Source organism: Rhamphochromis longiceps, linkage group LG14 (genome assembly GCF_057381845.1).
Source record: "Rhamphochromis longiceps isolate RC_006_pf linkage group LG14, R_longiceps_female_GT1.1, whole genome shotgun sequence".
NCBI classification, from domain to species: domain Eukaryota; kingdom Metazoa; phylum Chordata; class Actinopteri; order Cichliformes; family Cichlidae; genus Rhamphochromis; species Rhamphochromis longiceps.
Genome location: NC_140570.1, coordinates 16,869,090 through 16,889,816, shown reverse-complemented (window position 1 = coordinate 16,889,816; position 20,727 = coordinate 16,869,090). Strand labels below are relative to the sequence as shown.

The window sequence follows — 20,727 nt, the reverse complement described above, 5'->3', positions numbered from 1 at the left end:
ATGAAATAACGACTGAAATAAAGAGTCTGGAGTAGAAAAACATTAGTTTACAGGCTGTTAATACGTTTCAGAAAGTCATACTGTGTGTGTTATGATGCAGAAAGGAGTTTCTCTATGGTAGCTGCATAATAATCATATGATGAGCTAGCCTGCACTTTCCTTTCAATTGCACTTTATTCAGTCTAAGAGCTGTGTGCTCCACCTCCATCAGTTTTCTCATCTGGTAGATGAAGCTCAGGAATTCTACTGAGGATCTCCACCTCAGAGCTTTCCTGTGGGCTCAAGTCCTCAGTGCTGTATGCTGGTCTTCCACAGTGCAGGTTCTCTGTGGTCTGTTTGAAGGTGTAGCTGCTTCTGATTCTGGGGAATCTGCTTTCTTTTCTCTTCGGTGCTGCTCGATTCAGACACCTCTCTAAAGTAAAGGCCATTGTGCTTTCGTGCTGTGTTTGTCGCGTCTCTTCCTGCACCTGAGGGGCTTCTCCGTTATTTTCATTTTCTGGGCTCTCATCTGAACAGATGTCTGAAAACTGATGTTTTACTATGGATTCAGGTCCATTGAGCGCCCGTGTGGGTTCTGGTTCCTCCTTTTCTTTGATACAATCTTCTTCATTTAGAGGCTCTGGACTGTTGTCTGAACTCCTGATGTCACTGCAATCTGAAAGCAAATATTTCAATTTGAAAAATACTGAATAACCTGACAAAATGCCAAAACAACTTATGCCTCTGTTACTACGATTTCAACCGTTCTTTTTTCCCCCCTTTTACAGTGTTTGGTTTCTTGATTGTATATTGTTAGAGAATTGTCACTTTGTTAGGATTGAGTAACTTACTTGCAGATATCTTTGCATCGTCTTGGTGATTCTCTTTTAAAGACAAATGAGCAGGACCCTTTCTCTCTAGACGTTTTATAACTGAAAACTTCTGCGCTGGACCGTAACGACCCTGAAACAAGAGAAAGATTTTAAATTGGTTTGCTGATAAAATAATTTAAAAATGATAAAAGACAGGTATGTGAGAAGGTTGTTCTGTTTTTGAGTAACTGAACCATATACCCAGTTCACAGAGCTCTCCTGCTGCTCCAGTCTCTGAACATGCTCTGAATATTCATTCTCCAAAAGACTTGCAGGGCCAATGGGGAGCAGGCCTAATCCATCTGTTTGAACCATCTTGTTTTCCCTGCCTAAAAATCAAAACCACTCAGACAGCCAATCAAGCATGAGCAAGCTGCGATAAGGCAGATTGTTTTTTTGTTTTGTTTTTTTACCTCTATTGCTCGACCCGTTCTGGAATCGGTGGGAGTAAATGTTACGTTTTCCCATTTCCCGCTCTCTGTACTGTATGAGTAAAAAACATACCGCACACCGATCATCAGTCAGCGCCTTTAAATTGTTTACATATTTTTTTATATATATATTTATTTATTGAAAAATGACAAGTGAGTTTAACTAGTAACACCCAAGCATAAGACCTTGTGTTTCTACAGTTGATCATTGGCTATTTTTCTAATCAAGACTTTTTCACTTTTTCTTCTCCCAGACTTATATGGCGACAGGGGGAGGTGCCTCAGAATGACCACACACATCTCTTTCAGCTTACCGCTAGTTCTCTGGTGAGCTGATATACTTGCTGTTGCAGGTGGATGGGTATTTTTCTCGCCTCTTTCATCTTTCTTTGCTCTGTGACTATTTGCCGCTTGAATGAAGCTTGGCACAACTCAAAATTCTTCTCCATGTCCTAGAATAGAGTGAAGAGACAATAAAGAAGCAAATGTTTAATGTAAAACATATTTTTTTAGGATGCTATATCGTCCACCATCATTCTACTCTCTGCTCCTTCGTACCAGTATCTTCTTGTCCTTCTCCTCCAGCTCAGCAGAGGCTTTGGCCAGCCTCAGGGTGAGCTCCTCCCGCTCCAGCAGGTTGTGATCCTGGCTGAGCAGCTGCAGGTGCTGGAGAGCTTCCCTTGTGTGCAACATTTTGTCTTCTGTGCTCCTCAGCTGCCTTGCTAGGTTGTCACGGCAGGTGCGGGTCTCACGGAGCAAATGCTGAAGAGCTCTGGCCTCGTTTTTGTGCTTGGTTTCAATCTGTGAACAGATATGGTCAATATTATGACAATAACAGAAACACTGATGTTATTTGTGAGAGGGACGTATACAGGCACTATAAAGAGAAAGATGAGGAAAAATAGCAGTATTTTGTACACATACAGTTAATTGATAACATGAATCTGAAAAGCAAGAGAGACTAGTGGCAGAAACCACAAACCCACCTGTGCAATACTGTTCTCTGAGTCTTGGAAGTGCTGCAGTGCCACCATGTGGCGATGTTGCACGTTCTTCAGGAGTTTGTTCTCCGCCCTGGACTCACACAGCTGCTGCTGCAGACTCCACACCTTGTTCTCAAGCTCCCTGATGCGCTTCAGGCTTGGCTTTGGAGTCTCCAGGGACCTGATTGGAGGCAAGCTAACCATATAGCAGTTTGTAGTAGGGTTTGTCTTTTGCATGCTGCCCCCATGAGCTTTATTACCTGAAGAGGAAGGACACCCCCAAACACTTTACTCATGGTAGAGGGAATTGTATATAAAATATTTAGATATTGAGATGTTTGAGATATGAAAACTACCAAATACAAGTCTTCTAGACCGCTTTGATCCTTGCCACTGAAATGATGGGATGGCATCTGCTTTGTCTTCACACACAGAGGTGTATTGTGGATCATCAGAGCTACTGTATGATCCGGAGGGACTGGACCATATAGAGGTGTCAGAGCTGCTGGTCATACCTTCATCCTGCTTCTCGTGGGCAACAGCCTTCTGCATCATCAGGCCCTGCTACCTCCCACTCACGAATCCTCTTTACCTGAGAGAAAAAGCACAGTTCAAAGCCAGACTGGCATGAATAAGAATTTACACGAGGTAAAATAAATAATGCACCAGCCATAACGGTAATAAACCAACCTAAGTTGCTTCTATGCGTGGCTATCTTCTCAAACTCTCTCTGTTTCAGGCTGTAATGTTTAGCAGGGTAAACTATAGTTTGTTTATATACGAACTCGTTCACTATTCGTTGCTGGGGCTTTTTATTTATTTATTATTTTTTGTAGATGTACGTCCACGGTTGCCATGGTACCCAGCCGGTAAAGAAACAAAATAAAAAGAAAACAATAAAGTGACGGTAACTAGAAAAAAAACTGAGCAAAAAACAAAATAAACAAAAAAGACCATTGTAGTCCTGCATGTAGAGGATTCTTTTAAAATAAATGTTCAATGTCCTTAATTTCTTATGAAAGGGAATGTAGACCACTCACGAAGAAGAAAAAAAACTGTTCAAGGACTCTAACAGGGTTATTGAGTATGAGACTTTGTTATTTGCCTACTCGAGCTGGCTCCATTCTTACAATGAAACTAAAGTTTAGAAAATGAAAACTTCATGTGGAAAAACTGAACAGAATGTAATTTAGAAAGGATTTCACACTGAAAGGTACAGGTTGGCGGATCGAGCCAAATATCGATGACATCAATACCGACGCTGGTAGTGGTTCACTAGCATGATAGGATCGATACTTTCTTTCTATCCTCTGAGTTCAGTATTGCACTGAACTGTCTTAAATTACTGCAGTTTTTTATGAAAAACTATACCTCAAACATTATAAAAAAATGTCTGACTGACTGTCAAGTCTATTTTATTTATAGCCTATAGCCCATCTGCAAAAACCCCACACATCTCCAAAAACCCCATGAAACACGGAATTGTTGGTTTATTGTGTTTACTAATATTTGTGTAAAATAACAATGATAGTGATCACAGTGTCATTAAAATGTGTTTAAGAATTTGCAATCTGATGATGATTATTCTCATAAATCAGCATATACTGATCTTGGTATCGACAATACTAGCCCTTTATTTACTTGGTATTGGATCGATACCAAAATTTGCAGTACCGCCTGTAATCTTTCAAACATCTCAAACATCTCTTACGAATCAGTTTTTGGTTATATTGGTTATATAGCCTTTAATGCAGGCAAAATTCTCACTGACATTAAAAATGTCTTTGTCAAGAGAGATCTGATAGAGGGAAGCAAAAATCGCAACAGATATAACATCACAGCTCCAATAAGATATTTTAATAATTTTTAGGATTAACATGTAGGTAAAGTAACACAGAGTCATAAAGATTACTTGCAAAAACACAATTTCTTTATTTTATGTATGATCCCTTTGTAAAAACCTTTTCACCACAATATCTTTACCAATATAAGCAAAGGTGTCACGCAAAGAAAACATACAGAAACATCGGAATACAGTTTTTGGCAGCCGATCACTTTTTGGCACAACATCGGGTTTGAAAACCTGTCAGCCTATAGTGCTGGTCAGTGCTATTTCTGTCCATATATGCACTCAGCAGGACGCTGGGAACCAGCTACACTGCGCCCCCTCCCTCACCGACAGACAGCTGAAGTTGCCAATCAGTGTTTGTGAGTAGTGCTGCGCCCCTACGGGCCGACCCTCACTAATGGAGCCTGGAGACAAAAATAACCGTGTGTGTGTGTGTGAGTGAGTGAGTGATCGCTGTGCTATGTCTCCGTCCAGGGTGTGCTCTAATAATAGAGAAGGCTGCCTGCTCCTTTAAGAGACCGCTTGTTGCATAGTCGACAAAATAAATTGTAGCAAAATGGTCATTAAAGTTTTCCTCGCGTCTTCGTCGGGATCCACAGCGGTAAGCTTTTTACTCCAAAGGATTTATTTCTCTTAAAGTGAACTTTTGTGGTTGTAACCGGCCAGGACTGTCACTCATACAGTGACACGAGAGCGTTAAACCTCGAAATGAATGTGACTTGACTTTTATTAGGCATATCTAAACACTGCAGGCAAGTGCACGGTTTGATTTGTGCCTGAGTTTACGCCTGAGAGGCTCTGGTTCTTTGTTTAATTGTCTCGCAGGTCGATGTGATTTATATGCAGAGCTTTCTAGAACAGGGGCTCCCAAAGTTTTTTTTTTTTTTTTTTTTTTTTGCATGTTAAGGACCTCCACATGCAGACGCTTGACGTCGGTGTCTCCCCCAAAAAGAGATTTAACATGAAACTTTAAGTCAGACTCGCATTGAGGTAACGGTGTATATGTTAGGTGGGATGATAACAGCAGAGGGGAGGGTGAATTTATTTCTTACATCCACTTTTGGCCATGCTAAAGTGGTTGGGGCCCACTTAGCAGTGTTGTATCACAACACACACTACTTGGGGTTTATCCTTTGAGTGGACTTGTTTCATGCGGGTATGGTCATCTACCCGTATTAGCAGATGACACTCAATGACTGACCACAACAGTCCTCATTAACTCTTAGAAAATGCATCGTTGTTTATCCTCTTATTTGTCCCTTTTTCGACCCTGCTGTTTGTATTTTTTTTTATTGATTTATTTTTTCATTTTTACACTTTTTATCAGTTTTTTTTTTATCAGTTTAAATATGATCTGTCAGCAGATGTAGATACAAGTAAAAAGATCAAACATGAAGACATTCAACCTTCACCAGAGCCCAGAAACATGGATTATGGATTATTAACAGACCAAAACAGAAAACTATTAGTCATTCAACACCATATAACACAAGGATAATAGCATATGTTGGCATCTGAGAAGCTGGAAAAAGCAATCATGTTGTGTTTCTGCTTATTTAAGGGCTTAAAATAAAATAAGATCAGATAATATACACTCAAGAGTCGCTTTATGAGGCACACCTTGTTAGGTCATAAAGGGATGGACAGGGTCAGCAGCAATCAATACTCCAGTAGGCTGTGGTGTTTAAATGGTGCTCAGGTGGTACTAAGGGGGCTAATTGTACTGAGATCCACATCCGTTACACAACCACCAGCAACCTGAACTGTTGATAAAAGGCAGGATGGAAGCATTTTGTGTACACTAAATTCTGACCCTATTCGAACATTGCAGAAAAACTCAAGACTCACAGGACGAGGCGATGTTTTTAGTCTTCTGTTGTCCAGTTGATGAGCCTGTGTGAATCGTAGTCTCAATTTCTTGTCCTTAAATGACAGGAGTGGCACCTGGTGTGGTCTTCTGCTGCTGTAGTCCATTTGCTTCAAGGTTTGATGTACTGTGCATTCAAAGATGCTCTTCTGCATACAAGAGTTTTTTTTTTCTTTTTTCTTTTAGTTAGCATTGCCTTGCTATCAGCTTGAAGCCTCTGGTAGACCTCTGGTATCAACGATGGATTTCTGCCCAGACAACTGCTGCTCACCTGCTTTCTCATTTTGAGACCATTGACTGCAAAGCCTGAGATAGTTGCGTGGGAAATGAAATTAAGCCACAGCGTAAAACACAACCTGTAACAACTTATATACTATGATAGATGAAGTAGAAAAGCTCAATAAATATTAATAAAAAAAATACAAAATGAAAACAAGATAAGTAAAAAATACACAGAAGATAGGACACCTGTTACATAGACAATAATAATAAACCAAGTACGGTAAAAAAATAAAGTAAAACTCGTACTTCTTTTAAATTGTTGTCAGTGGTTTCTGTGTTTACTTAGTAGGAGAGGATGGGAAGGGAGCACTATGTAGAGCATCAGATGTGAATCCATGCTGTCATTTAAATAATGTTAGTTGATATTCCAAACCCCAGAATGCTGCAGCTGCCATCCTGAGGTTAAATATTCCAGGCTTCTCCTCATATACAGTGCAATCAGGGAGGATTTCTCTGCCTCGCAGATCAAGAAGAAGCAGCAAGATGTGGTTGGCTTCTTGGAGGCTCTTAAAGTTGACTACACTCCACTGGACATCGCGTGCAATGAGGACAACCGCATGTGGATGAGGCAGAACGTCCCTGAGGACAAGAAGCCAGCCAACGGCATCCCCCTCCCCCCACAAATCTTCAACGAAGAGAGTTATTGTGGGGTGAGTATACATCGCATTCAGATACGCCAATGTTTTTAACTTGTGTCTACCTTCAGAATATTGAGAGAAAAGCATAGGAAATGCACTTTAATGTCTGTAATGGAACAACTGTAGCAACAAAGTTAAAATTGGAGGGAAAGTAAATTATTGTATTGATTTAGATCTCTAAATCTTGTGCAGGACTACGACACATTCTTTGATGCCAAAGAGGACAATTTAGTGTACACCTTCCTGGGGTTGCCCCCTCCTCCTGGGTCAAAGGTCAGTATTATTTTTCTACTGTATGTTGTGGAAAACGTATGCAAAAGCCACATTTCTTCTCTAATATCTCTAATCTTTTACTTCAGTACTGATACAACAGAGTTAGTCCAACAATTCAGCTTGGACTAATTCTGCTTTGACTTTCTTCAATACACAATATTCTTTTATCGATTGTATATGAATTGCAACATTATGATACATTATGTTTTAGTTTTCCAGGTAAGACTTGAGAGTTTAAGGTGATTAATTTGAATCAAAAGAATGTCAGAAGAATAAATGCTCTTCTTTATTGTTATTGAAAGGTTTGTAATCAGATGAAATCAATGTATCCAGCTATCATTTTGGACACAAACAGGTTTAACTCCCTTCTTATAATGAGGGGGTTCCTATCATTTATGGCTCATAAAACAATAAAAAGTCTGAAAATACCATGATGAATTTTCAAAACTTCATGTGTACAACAAAATTCCCAATTAAATAAGAACATCTGTGCTGTCATAACGTACAAGTAAAAACAAAGATGCAACAAATAGTCTCTCTTCCTTTATTCATATATTAAATAATTTAGACCACGTTTATGCTCATCACAGGAAAATTCTTTCAGAACTTAGGTTGTGTGTACCTAGTTTAGGCTGCACTTTAGTCCATAAGTATTTGAACTATTACACGTTTTGTAGTTTTAACTCTTTGCACCAATGCAGTGGGATTTAGATCAGCCAAAATGTGATTGAAGTGCAGACTATTGGCTTTAATTCAGGAAGTTTAACATCAGTTAAGTGTTAACTGTTTATGAAAAACAGCCCTTTTTGTACAAAGTAATCACTTTTCTGATCTTCAAAAGTAATCGGACAACTAGTATAGTTTTAAATATAAGGATTGTTTATTGTTTTTTTTTTGTTTTTTTTAATGACCTCCTGAAGTGTAGAACCTATGGTTATCACCAAATGTGGTGTTTCCTTGTTTAAGATGCTCTGCCAGCTTTTTACTGCAGCCACCTTCACTTGTTGCTTCTTCTGCATTTGATTTTGTATTTAATAACTACGAAGCTGCTCTGTTGGGTTGAGCTCAGATGCCTGACTTGGCCATTGTGAGTATCATGTTTCTTTGCCTTGAGGAACTCATGGGTTTCTTTTGCAGCACGCTTTGGGTTGATATACATTTGCATTGTGAAGCTGTTTGATCAGTTTTGCAGCATTTGGCTAAATCTGAGCAGAGGGTGCAGATCTGTACACTTCACAGTTCATCCTGCTGCTTTTGTCAGTCACATAATCATAAACACTAGTGACCCAGATGTACTGGCAGCCATACATGCCCATGTTATAACATCTACAGTATTTCTCTCCTTCTACTTACTTTTTTCTTCCAATTATTCTTTTGCATCTTAGTTTCTGTTTCTGTCCAAAGAATTTTTTCAGAGCTGTTCAGGCTCCTTTAGATGTTTTCTGTCTCTAACCTGACTTTCTTGCTCTTGAGTGTAACCGGAGGTTTGCAACTTGTTGTAAACTTTCTGTATTTACATTTAATAAGGGTCTTGACTGTAGGTCTTGACAATGAGATGCCTACCTTGTGACGAGTGTTCTCGATGTTGTAAAGTTGTATTCATCCATTTTAACTGTCTGTGATGTCCCTGGCATTTTGGTGTTAAGCAAGCAGGTGATTTGTGAAAATGAATCAGTTAATTACCTTTGAGACTCTGAAAATGGGGAAGTGTGTATAAAAATGGCTGTAATTGCTAAATTGCTGTAGTTAAACCACTGAAACGGAAGTTTAGCACTTCAATCCTATCTTAATTGTTTGGTTTAAAATCCGCTGTGGAGGTAATTATGGCCCTAACTGTATTTATCCAAAGTTCCAGTCTTCATATATCTGCTTTTGACTGATGTGAGATTCGAACACATTTTTCAAAATTCAATTAATTTAAAATTTAAAACTGAAATTTGTTTTTTCTTTAACAATTAAATGTGTTGAAATTAGATGCAGTGGAACTTGTTTTGTAGGTAACCAGATCTGAGTGACTAAAAGAAACAAAAACATGCCGTGGACATTTTGGCAAGTTATCCGGACACTAAATGTCAACGCGATTGTGTTAAACCTGGTAATTTCCTTGGTACAGGAAGCAGAGCAAGCTGACAAGGATAACATTGTGGAGAATGGCACCCATGCTGAGGAAAACCTTGACGACACAATAGTAATGCCTTCATTTAGTCTGTGTTTAGTTTCTTTTCTCCGTGTCTCATCTTAAATTTTCAGCGTCACTTAACAACTTTCCTTCTGTCCATAACTGGTGACTTAAAGAGATTCCTAATTTCTTCATGGCTGCCCTGTCTCATCTACCACATCGACTTATTCTGGTGTTGCATGAGTGAGAAATGTGAGCTCATAATAACACACTATTCTGATTTGTCATCATAACACTGTGACACTGCATTGCTGTGTTCAGACTGCCAAAGGGCTGTGAAGCAACCAAACTGTGGTATTATTGTGTGTAAATCGTAAAATTTGAGGTTTTATTTTTATCAAAAGCATTTTTTTCTAATAGATATATTTAATAACATCTTTATTTCTGACAAGATTATTACCACGAGAAAATTCCTGCTAGTTCTCAGTTCACTAGAGCTTACCTACCGTAGCCCAGATTTCCCTTTCTAATTTCCCAAATTTTAGCCCCAAGAGTAACGATTTTCTGCAGCACTGATCTCTTGTCCTATTTGCAACAATATTGCATTTTACTGTTACATTTCATGTTCTTTATCATTTTTATCACAATTTTATAATTTTAGTCTCTGAAGTAGGCAATGCTTCAGAAGAGTCATATGGCAGAGAAAACGTGACTTAGTAGTCAACAATTTGCTAATAATATATTTAGGATTTCCAGTTACAGTATATATTCTCAATATGAGATCAATAAATTTTCATCAGTCTCTTCACATAAGAGACAAAGCCAAAAACCTGTATTGTAAATGATGACTGCGTTTAACTGTGACAGTCCAGGAACACTTTTCACATCGGCCTGCTTCAGAAAGACAGCGCCAAACTACTTTAGACCAAACCTGTATTTCTGGTTAATTGAACTAACAATGTGAATAAGATTTTTTTAGATTTAGCCTTGTAGAAGAATAGTTTGACATTTGGATAAAGATACTTATTGGCTATTTGAAAGAGATATAACACAATATGTTAAAAAAAAAACCCATATTGTACCTCTCTTATAACTGAAAATTTAATGTGAAATTATGCTAGTATTAGCTTAGCAGACATGGTAAAAACAGGTAATCTAGCAAATGAGTGCTTCACAATTAACACGTTACATTTGGTGTGTTTAATCTGGCGCAGTAAACTTTTTAAACTAATGAATGTTGGACAAATACTGTTACCTGTTTTTCTTTGTTTGTTTCTTCCTTTTACAGGTTTCGTGTTAGGCTAAGTTAAGCTAATTTGCCGTTAGCTGTAACTTAATATTTTTTTTACAGAAAAGAGAAAAATATCTATATTCTCATTTTAAAATGTCAGTATTAATTTTTAGCATATCCAACTTTGGATTTGTTTTCTAACAACCTACACCTTGACTTTTTAGCTTTCCCTTCCTATTTTTATTTATTTATTTATTTTTTTAACTGGATGACAACCTACCAGGATAACATCATTGTTTTGAGTTCATAAACCTTTCCATCTGATGAGCCAACCATCGTAATGCTGCTAAAGCAGTGCCTGAAGTAGTATATCAGATTTTTTTTTATTTCTTTGTGTATTTCTTCTTTCACACACTATTGTTTACACCTTACAATAACAAGGTTCCAGTGGAGGATCGTAATGGGGATTCAAATAAAGAGGTGAAGCAGGCCACTGATGAGAATGAAGAAGGTGAGGGTGATGAGGAGGAACAGGAGGGGGCAGCAAAGGAAGAGACTGCAGAATCGGTAGGAGACGAAGCCCCCACAGTGAAGGAGGAGGAGGAAGCAGCAGTGGAAGAAACAGACGAGGTCACAGAAGACACTGTAATTGCGCCTTAACTAGACCCTAATCTCCCTTCGTTTTTCCTCTGCCTCCATCCTTGGAATGCCAATTTCTTCCACTCAGAATCCTTGTTTTCCCTTTAATCTCCTCCTTTACTCCACATTTAAGGTTTCCCTCATTTTCAAGTTCCTGTCAACCTTGTATCTGCATCTTCTCCTCAAGTCTCCTTCCCTGGACTCAGTAATTTACTAATTCACCTCGCCGAGATCCCTAATCATCATTCTTACACGTCTCATCATTGCCAGTGGATGTTTAATTTATTTATTATTGCCTTTCTGTCAATTCCATTAGGTGTCTTATGTTTGGTTTTTGAGTTGATGACACAATTCACTTACTGTTAACTATCCTGGTCAAGGTGTGTTAGTATAGGGTCCCCAGAAACTCCTCACTCTGTCGTTCGTGTGTGTGTGTGTGTGTGTGTGTGTGTGTGTGTGTGTGGTCTCTGATGTCTCTAATGCTATCTTATCTCCACTGTCAGGAGGGCCAAGCAGAAGAGGAAGAAGAGCAGGTGAGATTATCTAAAAAAATTCACGTAACACTTATTTCACTATTTAATAGGGAACAGTGCTTTATTGATGTTTTATAGACACAATACACAGAAACAGCAGCAGTTACTATCCCAGCATTTTTAATAACTATGTGCATTCAATAAATGACATGTGTTCTTCATCTTTTTTATTTGAGAGGGAAAATAATTTATTAACATACTGTGCAACGCATGCAGAATAATTTAAGCGGGTGCTTATTAATTCTTTCTTTTCTTAGCAGTCATTGCTGGTTTAGACCAGTCTTCACCTTTACCCAAACACGTGTACTTGCCAGTCATTCAGACTTTCGGACACTGACATGAGCTAAACTTATAAAAGATTTCTAAAAAGTTTTGGGTCACTTAAATTTTTTTAATTTTCTTTTTTTTTTTTTTACATTATTTTGGATGTAAAATTTTGTGAAAGGAGTCTGCTAGAAGGCAGTGAATCTCACTTCTGTCCAATGGCAGCCATAGCCAGGTGAGTTGTTGAGGATAGATTGAACTTTTCTATCGGTAAGCACTGCTGTTTCTGCTACTGTTAGCTGCTGTTAGCCCCTGTTAGCCAGTGTTAGTGAAACTTTCTTTGAAATTGACCTAACATTATTGGGCTTGGACACTAAGTTTATGAGAATACATAAAATTGTTGGAAAATTGAATTACACACTTATTAATGCATAGTTACAACATTCTAGGTTTTTTGAGCATCAAATAACTTCCAAAAATGAATTATTATACCTCCAAAGGAACAATTTAAATTTGGCTAGTCGAGTGTGTGAAGCATTAGTCTGCATGAGTCAGTTGCAGTCTCATAACGGCCCCAAAAGAGCCCTTTTCTAAAACTTAAGTCTTCTTGTTCTAAAAAACCAGGACTATTCCATCCAAGGAAATGGACCCCCCCCCCCCAAATTTAAGATCCTTAAGACTTCATAGCAGAGAGTTTACTCTGTTCTGGGAAGATTTCGGTATATCTCTTTGGAGAAGATGCAGTAAGCTGCTATTCTGTGATAACAGAGTGACCAGTCCCTGAGTTGCTGTGGGAAGTGACTTAGTTTACTGTAGGAAGCGTGGGGGGAAGGTTTCCATATTACTTTAACAAACTGCTCTGCAAAGGTGTGTTTAATGACACCAGAGTTGGAAGGATGAACTTCTCATTGTGGCTAACCTTGATTTCTTCACTGTATTTTCTATTCATTTAAAGTTTAAGGCGAGTCTTTGAAAAATGTGAATTTTTCTGTGTGACCCCACACTTTTGAATAGCAGTGAAAACATGCTGTACCACCTCCCTCACTCTGTGCTTGTCAAGGCCAGTGAGAATTTTTCTCTCTCTTTGTCTCCCATCACTTTCACTGTTTACAAAAATCTGAGTGCTTAAGAAACCTCTGCTATTTAAAATGTCTTTTAATCTTGTGCAGTGTAAACACTTATAATACGGGGTTTTAAAGCAGTTCTAACTGAGATAGGCTGAATGCAGGTATAGCTCAGTAGGTAGAGTGGTGGCCCCATGATCGGAAGGTCGGGGGTTCGACTCCACTGAACGGCTACCCTGAGGTACCCCTGAGTAGGGATGGGTACCGGTATCTGGTGCCATTACGGCACCGGTTCTGACATAAACGGTAGTAACCAGACCGAAAGGAAGCGCACATTTCGGTGCTTTATTTCGGTGCTTTTTTTTCCTGAGATGTCATACACTTTGGATTCCAGCCAATCATTTTACCTTTGTGAGCGTAGTAGGCGGGCCCAGGTACGTACGTTCTTTTAGAGCAGAGCTACAGATTAAAAATGCCCAAAGCGAAGCGGTCAAAGTCTGGCTGTACTTCACAGCAAAATATGCAAACTCAGCAGCCTGCAACAAGTGCTTTAAGGTGATACTGTGCAAAGGAGGTAACATCTCAAAACTGATGAAACACCTGGCGACGTATAGGGTTTTTTAAAAGCCGAGAAATGCGCCGTATTTGATAGCTTGCTGTGAGACCTCACATTGAGCACATCTACTGCGGGTGTGATGCCTGTTATCGGACCCGGAGTTAGCAACATCTGCAAAAAACCCGAAGAGTAGAGTCCTGGCCCCTAGCCCTGCCAGTGTAGCAGGATGATGACGGATGATGATGGCAGCAGCAGCTGTTCTTCTCTGCGTGAGTAGCTTAATGTTGTTCGTGTGTAATTTACGTTGAGTAGGCTAACCACGTTATTACATGAAGGCATGTAAGGTGAACTAGCAAACACCGTCGTAGTTACATGAGGCTGTCTTCTTGTTTAATGGCAGATACTCCCTTCAACCTGGCCAAAAAGGCTAAAATGAGGCTAAAAGAAAAAGTGGAAAACAGCCAAACATGAGAGGTTTTTGGACAAAGTTTGTATTTTTTCCATTGTTTAAGCACTGCTTCCAGCCAAGAGTGATGCCATAAATCCCCTATAGCTGCAGAAAAGGCTAACATTGTTATCTTTTTACAAAAAAAAACAGCTGAACATGAGTGTTTTGGACCAATTATGTGTTCTCTATTCTTTAAGCACCGGTTTAAGCACTGGCACAGTTTCAAAAGTACCGGTTTGGTACTGGTATCGGATAAAACCTAAACGATACCCATCCCTACCCCTGAGCAAGGTACCGTCCCTTCACACTGCTCCCCGGGCGCTGCATTGGTGGCTGCCCACTGCTTCACTGGGTGAATGGGTTAAATGCAGAGGAACTATTTCCCTATGGGGACTAACACATACACATTAAAAAAAGCTGCCTAATTGACTCACGCGTTAAACACCAAATGACTGATCTCATTTAGCATTTCAGAGTTGATATGTTGTTGTTTTTTTTTTTTGTTTTTTTTGAGTTCATGTTCCAGCCCATCCCTCACCTGACTCATTTCACACAGGCTAGGTCAGGGGGGTCAAACTCAATTTACATTGTGGCCAACATACAGCCCACATACAGTTTAACGACGCATTTAATCCCCTTTAATATAAATTAATTTCAGTATTTCTCAGTTTTTATGCACAATAAAGAAATGCTGCTGTAGTAAATGCAAGAATGCTAAAAGGTCTTTATCTGTAGGAAAAGCAGCAAAACTTAGTAAAATACAGTTTAAAATCCAATATTTATGCCTTAATTCACATTTCCCCCAATGAGCTTGATTGAGGTCTTTGCGGGGCTGATTCTGGTCCCCGGGCCTTGTGTTTGACACCCCTGGTCTAGATGCATCAATATCAGAGCTGTGTCTGCTGGTTCCTCGTGTACACAAACACACACACGCTGTATGACATTTGACTCCTTTGCCCTCTTGGTTTGCTCCCTCCAGGAGGAAGAGGATTTGCAGTCAGAGGTAACTGTGCTTCTCTGTTCGTCTCTTTCTGTGCGGTTCCTCCATACAGTCATCAGCAGTGTGGGTTTGATGGTGCAGATATCAGGGAAGGTCGTCCAGATGGGTTTGGGAGGGTCTTGGTCTGCCTTTTAAATTGCCAACTTTGAAGACTTCACCTGTCTACCCCTCTCTCTACTCTCTCTTTATTACGATCTCCTCAAGTTTTTTTTTTTTTTGTTTTTTTTTTTTTTTTTTTTTGACCTTTCCTGTCTTTCTGCTAACATCCCGTTCCTCATTTCTTCCCAGTTTTCTAGCTGCTTCCTGACAACTTCGACTGTTCCCATAGTTTCATTTGAAATCATAAGACATTTCCATACCACATGCCTGTTGTGCTCTTTTGCTCCCCACACAGCCGGCTGACCTGCTGCCTGTTACTTTTTCTTTTTCTTTTTTTTTTTTTTAGGAGGAAGAAGAGCTACGACAGCTTGAGGTAGATTCATGTTTTATTTTAAACTGCTTCTAGCCTTCCTGAGTTTGTCTTGTTTTTTTCTTTTTGTTGTTTTTGTTTAGTGACTCATTACTTTGTCAGATTATTAATCCCTTTCACACCTCAAGCATTCCTTCAATGATTAGTATTTCACTATTTGTTAGCATATTTTGTCTTTTGCCAGAAACAATGAATTGGTCGCCTCGTGTCTGTGATAACAAAGGGTCAGAGTAAAATGCTAAAAGACCAAAAAAACAACACAAGTCAAAGTCAAAGACGTATCATCCAGAGTGATGATTAATACAGCACCTCAAGTAATTCTCATAAAGAAATGACCAATATAGGGCTCATTAAAAAAGACAATCATGGTAACAATGTAATAATCCATTTTCCTCAGTTATGTCATTATGTTGAAAGAGTGTTTTGTGGGCCTTTTTTTGCCCTGGATTTTGCCTGTCAGGACACATCCCCAAAACTTTTCAACTTCATGTGACCCAACTTTCAAAAAGCAAACTCACACACTTGCTCTTGCACTGTTTTTCAGTCTGCACCCTGTGGACAGGGTTTGAAGTCTGGTGAGTCAGCCCAGCCGGTTTTTCACCCAGCGTTGCTCATCTCAAGGGTAGCTCCTCTAAAGAGTCCACACTTTAACCATTCCCTAAATCAGACTCTGCCCCCTGCAACACACCAACACAATGAATAATCAGTTGGTTCAAAAAGTTGTTTTTAAAAAAAAAAAAAAAAAAAAAAGTCTGGTTCTAAGTGCTGTGTGAAAAGGGCTCTGCTTCTCAGAGACATTCCAGCCTCTGCTTGAGTTTACGCTGCTTATGCTTCAGTGCTTCGCCCTGCCGTTTTTCCGCTCTTCCTTCCCATCTGTTTTGTCCTTGTCCAACCTCTCTTGCAGGAGCAAGACGAACAAGGCAGTGCTGTAGTTTCTGGTGGTTCTACTTTTTTTTTTTTTTTTTTTTTTTTAATTAATTAATTAATTTTTTTAAAGCTTGACAGACTTGCCCTTCTCTCCCTTTCTCCTTCTTTCTTTTGGTGTGCTGCATGGACTTTTAGGTCCACTTTCCATGGACATGCCTGCTGGTTTGCAGCATGATAAACCTGATCATATTTGACCTAAACCTTAAAGGTGGATTTCATGTAGTAACAGATATGCGAGTCACATATGGACCATAATGTTGGTTTCTTTTTCAAAACTGCCTGTTTTCGTGTTCCACAGGAGGAAGAAGAGGCTGAAGTGCAAGAGGTATATCTGGATTATAGAATCTTTGTATAAGTTTTGCACGGTGTGAATCACACAGAGACTGGGATTTTTCTTTTCATGCATGATCCGATTGCAGAGAAAGACTGTGTGCACATGTTCAGGCGAACTCTCTCTCCTCAAGATCGTACTTGTCATTGGTTCAGTGAATATTGTGTGCAGTATAACTCATATGGCCTCAAACAAGCCAGGACAAAGATGAGGTTGTTCAGAGTTGGAGCAAACTTTTATGAAACTTTCACAGAGAAACATTCTGCAAGTCTGCCAAGACGTTTTCCCTTTTTTAGTTTTGATACCTAAAAAAAACGCTTGAACGTTCCGTTGTCTTCTTTTAAAACTTGGCCTGCACGCACGTGAGGATAACTCGGACATGTTTGGTTTTGTTGTACTGGGAGATGGGGCGCACTGACTTGACAGGATGACATTTTTTTTTCTTTTTAAAGAAGCCATGGCTTTTGTTCCTTTTTTGCCAAGAGCAATCTGAAGAAAGTGGACGTGAAGTGGATGTGACAAGTTTCAAAGAAGATGGAGGAGACGGAGCACATCTTGTTCTCATGCAATACTCAGAAAAAGAAAAAACATTTCACGTTAGACGACACACTGCGTTGTTTCCAGGCTTACTGCTCTCTTAGTTTGGGTCACCTGTTGGAATAAAGTGGTTGTAGGATCGAATAATAGATAACCTCAGTGAGCGTGTTGTTTACTTCAAGACTAACCAGGAACAGCATTCGCGGCTTGAGTGGTAACACTTAAAACACGTGACACGCAGTTTAACCTCATGTTACACGGTGCGCCTGCTTAAGCACCACTCTTGTCTCACTTAGGTCATCTCATTAAAAACAGAACTCCATAACTAGTTTCCTCAGTTTTTTTTCCGACCCTGCTGTCATCACCACTGCCCACGCTTGACATCTTCTCCATTTTTAACCCATCCTTAACACAGCCACTAACATGGGAAGTCGTCTCACCTTCTCCCTATTTAAGCCATGACTTCACATAGCCCCTCCCTCTTCTTTTTTTATTTTTTAATTTTTTTCAAAGGAGGAGGAAGAGGAAGAAGAAGAAGAGTTGGAAGAAACACAGGTAGTATTACAGCAGTTTGTCACATGTGGTCTTCTGCCTGTGCTTGCCATGCCTGGTCCAGTGTTGTAAAGAGGGAAGATCTTTGTGTGCGACACAAACACACATCACACATCTTGGTAGCTCACTCATAGTAAAGACTGTGGGTTTTTTTTTTTTTTTTTTTTTTTTTAAATTGCAATTCAAATAGTTTTGTTTTATTTATGCAACAAACTAAGAAACAACTGCAGTCTTTCCACTTTGAATCCCACAAATCCTTCTCCGGTTGATGAGACGCATCCAGGTAAAAGGTTTAACAACGAGAGAGTCTCAGCTATCATTGGGATCGCTTTTTTTTTTTTTTTTTTTTTTTTTTTTTTTTTTTTTTTTTCTCCCCACAAATTAAAGCTTGCACCGTTAGAAACATTAGAATAGAATACACAAAGGCACTTTAAACAGATTTTAATCCGACCTTCTACCACTGCCACGTGTCTCTGCTTTCTGTGTGTGTGTGTTGGTTATCAATACATGATTTTGTCTTCTAACAGGAGGAAGAGGCGGAGTAGTTGAAGCTAAGCGATGCTGATGATGTCGATTTACTGCTCCCCAGGTAAAACCCTCTGCTTTTTTTCTGCTTTACCACTGGAGGGCAGTGCGATGTTATGTGGCTCGGTAGAAGAATGGCTAGAAACTTCTGTGTGTTGCTTTTCTCTTTGGCATTTATGTAACCAGATTAATTAAAAAGATAAACTTGCATTCAGTACAGATTTTTTTTCCTTCTTTTTTTGTGCTTCTTTGACCCTGTTAACAAAGCTCTGTGCAAAATACAATTACGCAACCTGTATTGTATGCATGATGCAGTGGCATGCATTAATATCTAAAACAGGCAAGTTTTTCATTAAAGCGCTAAGATCCTGCTTACTTCACCTTGGTGTTTGGAAGGAGTTATCTTTTTAACCTGCACTTGCTGCAGCGTGTTTGCAGAGGACTGCCACTGTTGACTCATCTGCAAACAGCTTCAGTGGGTACACAGCATGCCTGGGGATCACCTAGATCCACCACCAAAGCATCTCACTATCCCCTGTTTTTCCCTCGGAGTCAGTGGGACTAATGAAGATATTTGTGGTGATTAAAAATTCTAATCTTCTTTTAGCTCTTTTGTGTGTTTAAGGCCTCTATGTCCCACTGAAGGAATAGCTTTAGAGCTGGCCCTGAAAGAGTGGCAGTGCCCACTCTCCTTCCTCCCCTCCCTCCTCTCTAAGCTGTGCACCAGCCCCTGCGAGCCCCTGTCACGCCTCGTTTGTGAAAGCTGTTAAGTGAGCTTCAGAAGTGCCTCAGGAGGTGCCGGCACGCTGGGTGGCACAGGCGTGGCGATGGTGGTGTCTTCCTCAACCACCACGGACAACTCAGTAATGTGTGACCTATTTCTAGTCATCTGTTTTTCTTGTGTCGCAGCCCGAAGGAGCCTCCCGTTCCATCTCTTCCTGACCCTTGACACTTGGCCCGCCCCCCTCAGCCCCATCAGAAAGCCCCTCTACGTCTCCGCAAAGCAGCACATGACCCTACTGGAAACCACTGGTCATGTGCTTGAAGGCTCCATCCCAGCTGAAAACGCCTAACCCACATTTGCCTTACACCCTTCCCTGTTGACTGCAATGTTGACTTAATTTTTATATTTTGCGTGTACAGACATACTGTAATGAAAAACGAGCAGAGTAGCCTAGCGGTGTTGGTTTGGTTGTTTGCCATGAGCAGCTTTTTGTAAAATGCACAGTGGTTTTGTTAAACTCAGACCCTTTTCCCATGTTGTACTTGTAGAAGTTCTAGTTTTCTAACACAAAAGGCCGACGACCTATGAAGGGAAAAAAAAAAAGAAGAAGAAGGAAATCCTGGCATATCCTAGCTTGTGACTCCTGGCTTGTAGATTCAAAGTGTCATAAGTCACTCTCTTTCATAACAGTTCTGTTCTTGTGCTCCTAACTTCATGCCTTATCTAACGGCGAGTGTGTAAATTCAAACTGCGACTTCTAATGGCAGCGAGAAAGGAAATAGACACATGCTGCAAGACTGCAAACCCCTCCACCACCGCCACAGCTACTTCTGCCAGAAATGCTGTCTAATCAATGCACTTTGTTGAACGAAGAGTGAGATGTGGCTGAGATGTTGGAAAAGAAAATAAAGTGGACTCGTAAAAACATTCTCAGTGGATCTTTATTTAAACTCTTTTGTTGGCATATTTAAAGAAGAATGGGCTATTGTGCATGTTGGGGAGTGTAGGGGTCAACAGGAAAACAAATGCCTTGTCCCATGAGATTTTCTTGTAGAGGTGGATGAGAACATGCAGTGTTATTTTTAGATAGATGATCAAAAAAGGGTCAGGCATGTGCAGTACAGGCTTTACAGGATAGGCATTATTACTATGCCCAGTATTCACCAACGTCTAATGTGTGCAGGAATGCCACAGATAAATTCTTTCAATGAATAACTACAGTGGGGGAAATAGTTACATGATCTCCTGCTGCATTTGTAAGATTGCTCACTTACAAAGAAAGGAAAAGTGTTTTATTATTATGTTTAATTTTAATGGAGAGACAGAATATCAACCAAAAGTTCAGAAAGGAAGCACATAGTACATAAAAGTTCAATAAATAAATTGATCTGCATGTTAGAGTGGGGGGCACTGTAATAACTAAAACTGTTAAAAAATTTAATACAGTAAAAATTACAGTATTTGCCTGACAACTGTCATGAAATGTGATAATTATGTAGAAGAAAAAAGAAGAAAATATTAATTACAGATGTGTTAGCTCTCTTGATCTGACCAAAAACAAAAGATTCCCGCTTTTGTAAAAAAAAGTGATGTATTCTGTGATCCATCAAACATCTACTGTGTTCCAATAAAAA

At 39.6% G+C, this 20,727-nt stretch overlaps 2 protein-coding genes across 33 annotated transcripts; one reads left to right on the top strand and one right to left on the bottom strand.

Moving 5' to 3' along the window:
- Positions 1 to 32: 32 nt before the first annotated feature.
- Positions 33 to 2,820, bottom strand: LOC146653853 (uncharacterized). The gene is made up of 8 exons (XM_085380985.1): positions 2,622 to 2,820; positions 2,269 to 2,525; positions 1,841 to 2,083; positions 1,597 to 1,734; positions 1,265 to 1,334; positions 1,053 to 1,180; positions 831 to 942; positions 33 to 655 (listed from the first exon to the last, which is right to left on the bottom strand). The coding sequence occupies exons 1-8, from the start codon at positions 2,818 to 2,820 to the stop codon at positions 183 to 185; spliced, it is 1,620 nt and encodes a 539-aa protein (XP_085237111.1). The 3' UTR covers positions 33 to 182.
- A 1,697-nt stretch (positions 2,821 to 4,517) lies between these two features.
- On the top strand, positions 4,518 to 20,020 carry sh3bgr (SH3 domain binding glutamate-rich protein). Of its 32 annotated transcripts, XR_014914780.1 has the most exons (13): positions 4,520 to 4,715; positions 6,728 to 6,913; positions 7,094 to 7,174; positions 9,288 to 9,362; positions 10,966 to 11,169; positions 11,667 to 11,696; positions 15,008 to 15,031; positions 15,474 to 15,500; positions 16,042 to 16,072; positions 16,723 to 16,749; positions 17,806 to 17,847; positions 18,372 to 18,433; positions 19,279 to 20,020. XR_014914780.1 is itself a non-coding variant. In XM_085429476.1 (12 exons), exons 1-11 carry the CDS (start codon positions 4,671 to 4,673, stop codon positions 18,387 to 18,389), a joined length of 744 nt encoding a protein of 247 aa, XP_085285602.1. In that variant the 5' UTR covers positions 4,519 to 4,670; the 3' UTR covers positions 18,390 to 18,433; positions 19,279 to 20,020. The 32 variants fall into 32 exon arrangements, 26 of the variants coding, with proteins under 26 accessions (XP_085285602.1, XP_085285615.1, XP_085285607.1 ...); XR_014914781.1 differs by lacking the exon at positions 17,806 to 17,847 and having other exon boundaries at positions 4,518 to 4,715; positions 10,966 to 11,154; XM_085429476.1 differs by lacking the exon at positions 16,042 to 16,072 and having other exon boundaries at positions 4,519 to 4,715; positions 10,966 to 11,154.
- The last annotated feature ends 707 nt before the right edge of the window (positions 20,021 to 20,727 follow it).

Coding starts and splice junctions, on each gene's coding strand:
- sh3bgr (XM_085429474.1), top strand. CDS start 4,671: ATGGTCATTAAAGTTTTCCTCGCGTCTTCGTCGGGATCCACAGCG. Junction 6,914..7,093: donor ACGAAGAGAGTTATTGTGGG/GTGAGTATACAT, acceptor AATCTTGTGCAG/GACTACGACACATTCTTTGA. Junction 15,501..16,722: donor AAGAGCTACGACAGCTTGAG/GTAGATTCATGT, acceptor CGTGTTCCACAG/GAGGAAGAAGAGGCTGAAGT.
- LOC146653853 (XM_085380985.1), bottom strand. CDS start 2,820: ATGATGCAGAAGGCTGTTGCCCACGAGAAGCAGGATGAAGGTATGACC. Junction 2,526..2,621: donor GTCTAGAAGACTTGTATTTG/GTAGTTTTCATA, acceptor CTTCCTCTTCAG/GTAATAAAGCTCATGGGGGC. Junction 2,084..2,268: donor CAGAGAACAGTATTGCACAG/GTGGGTTTGTGG, acceptor ATCTGTTCACAG/ATTGAAACCAAGCACAAAAA.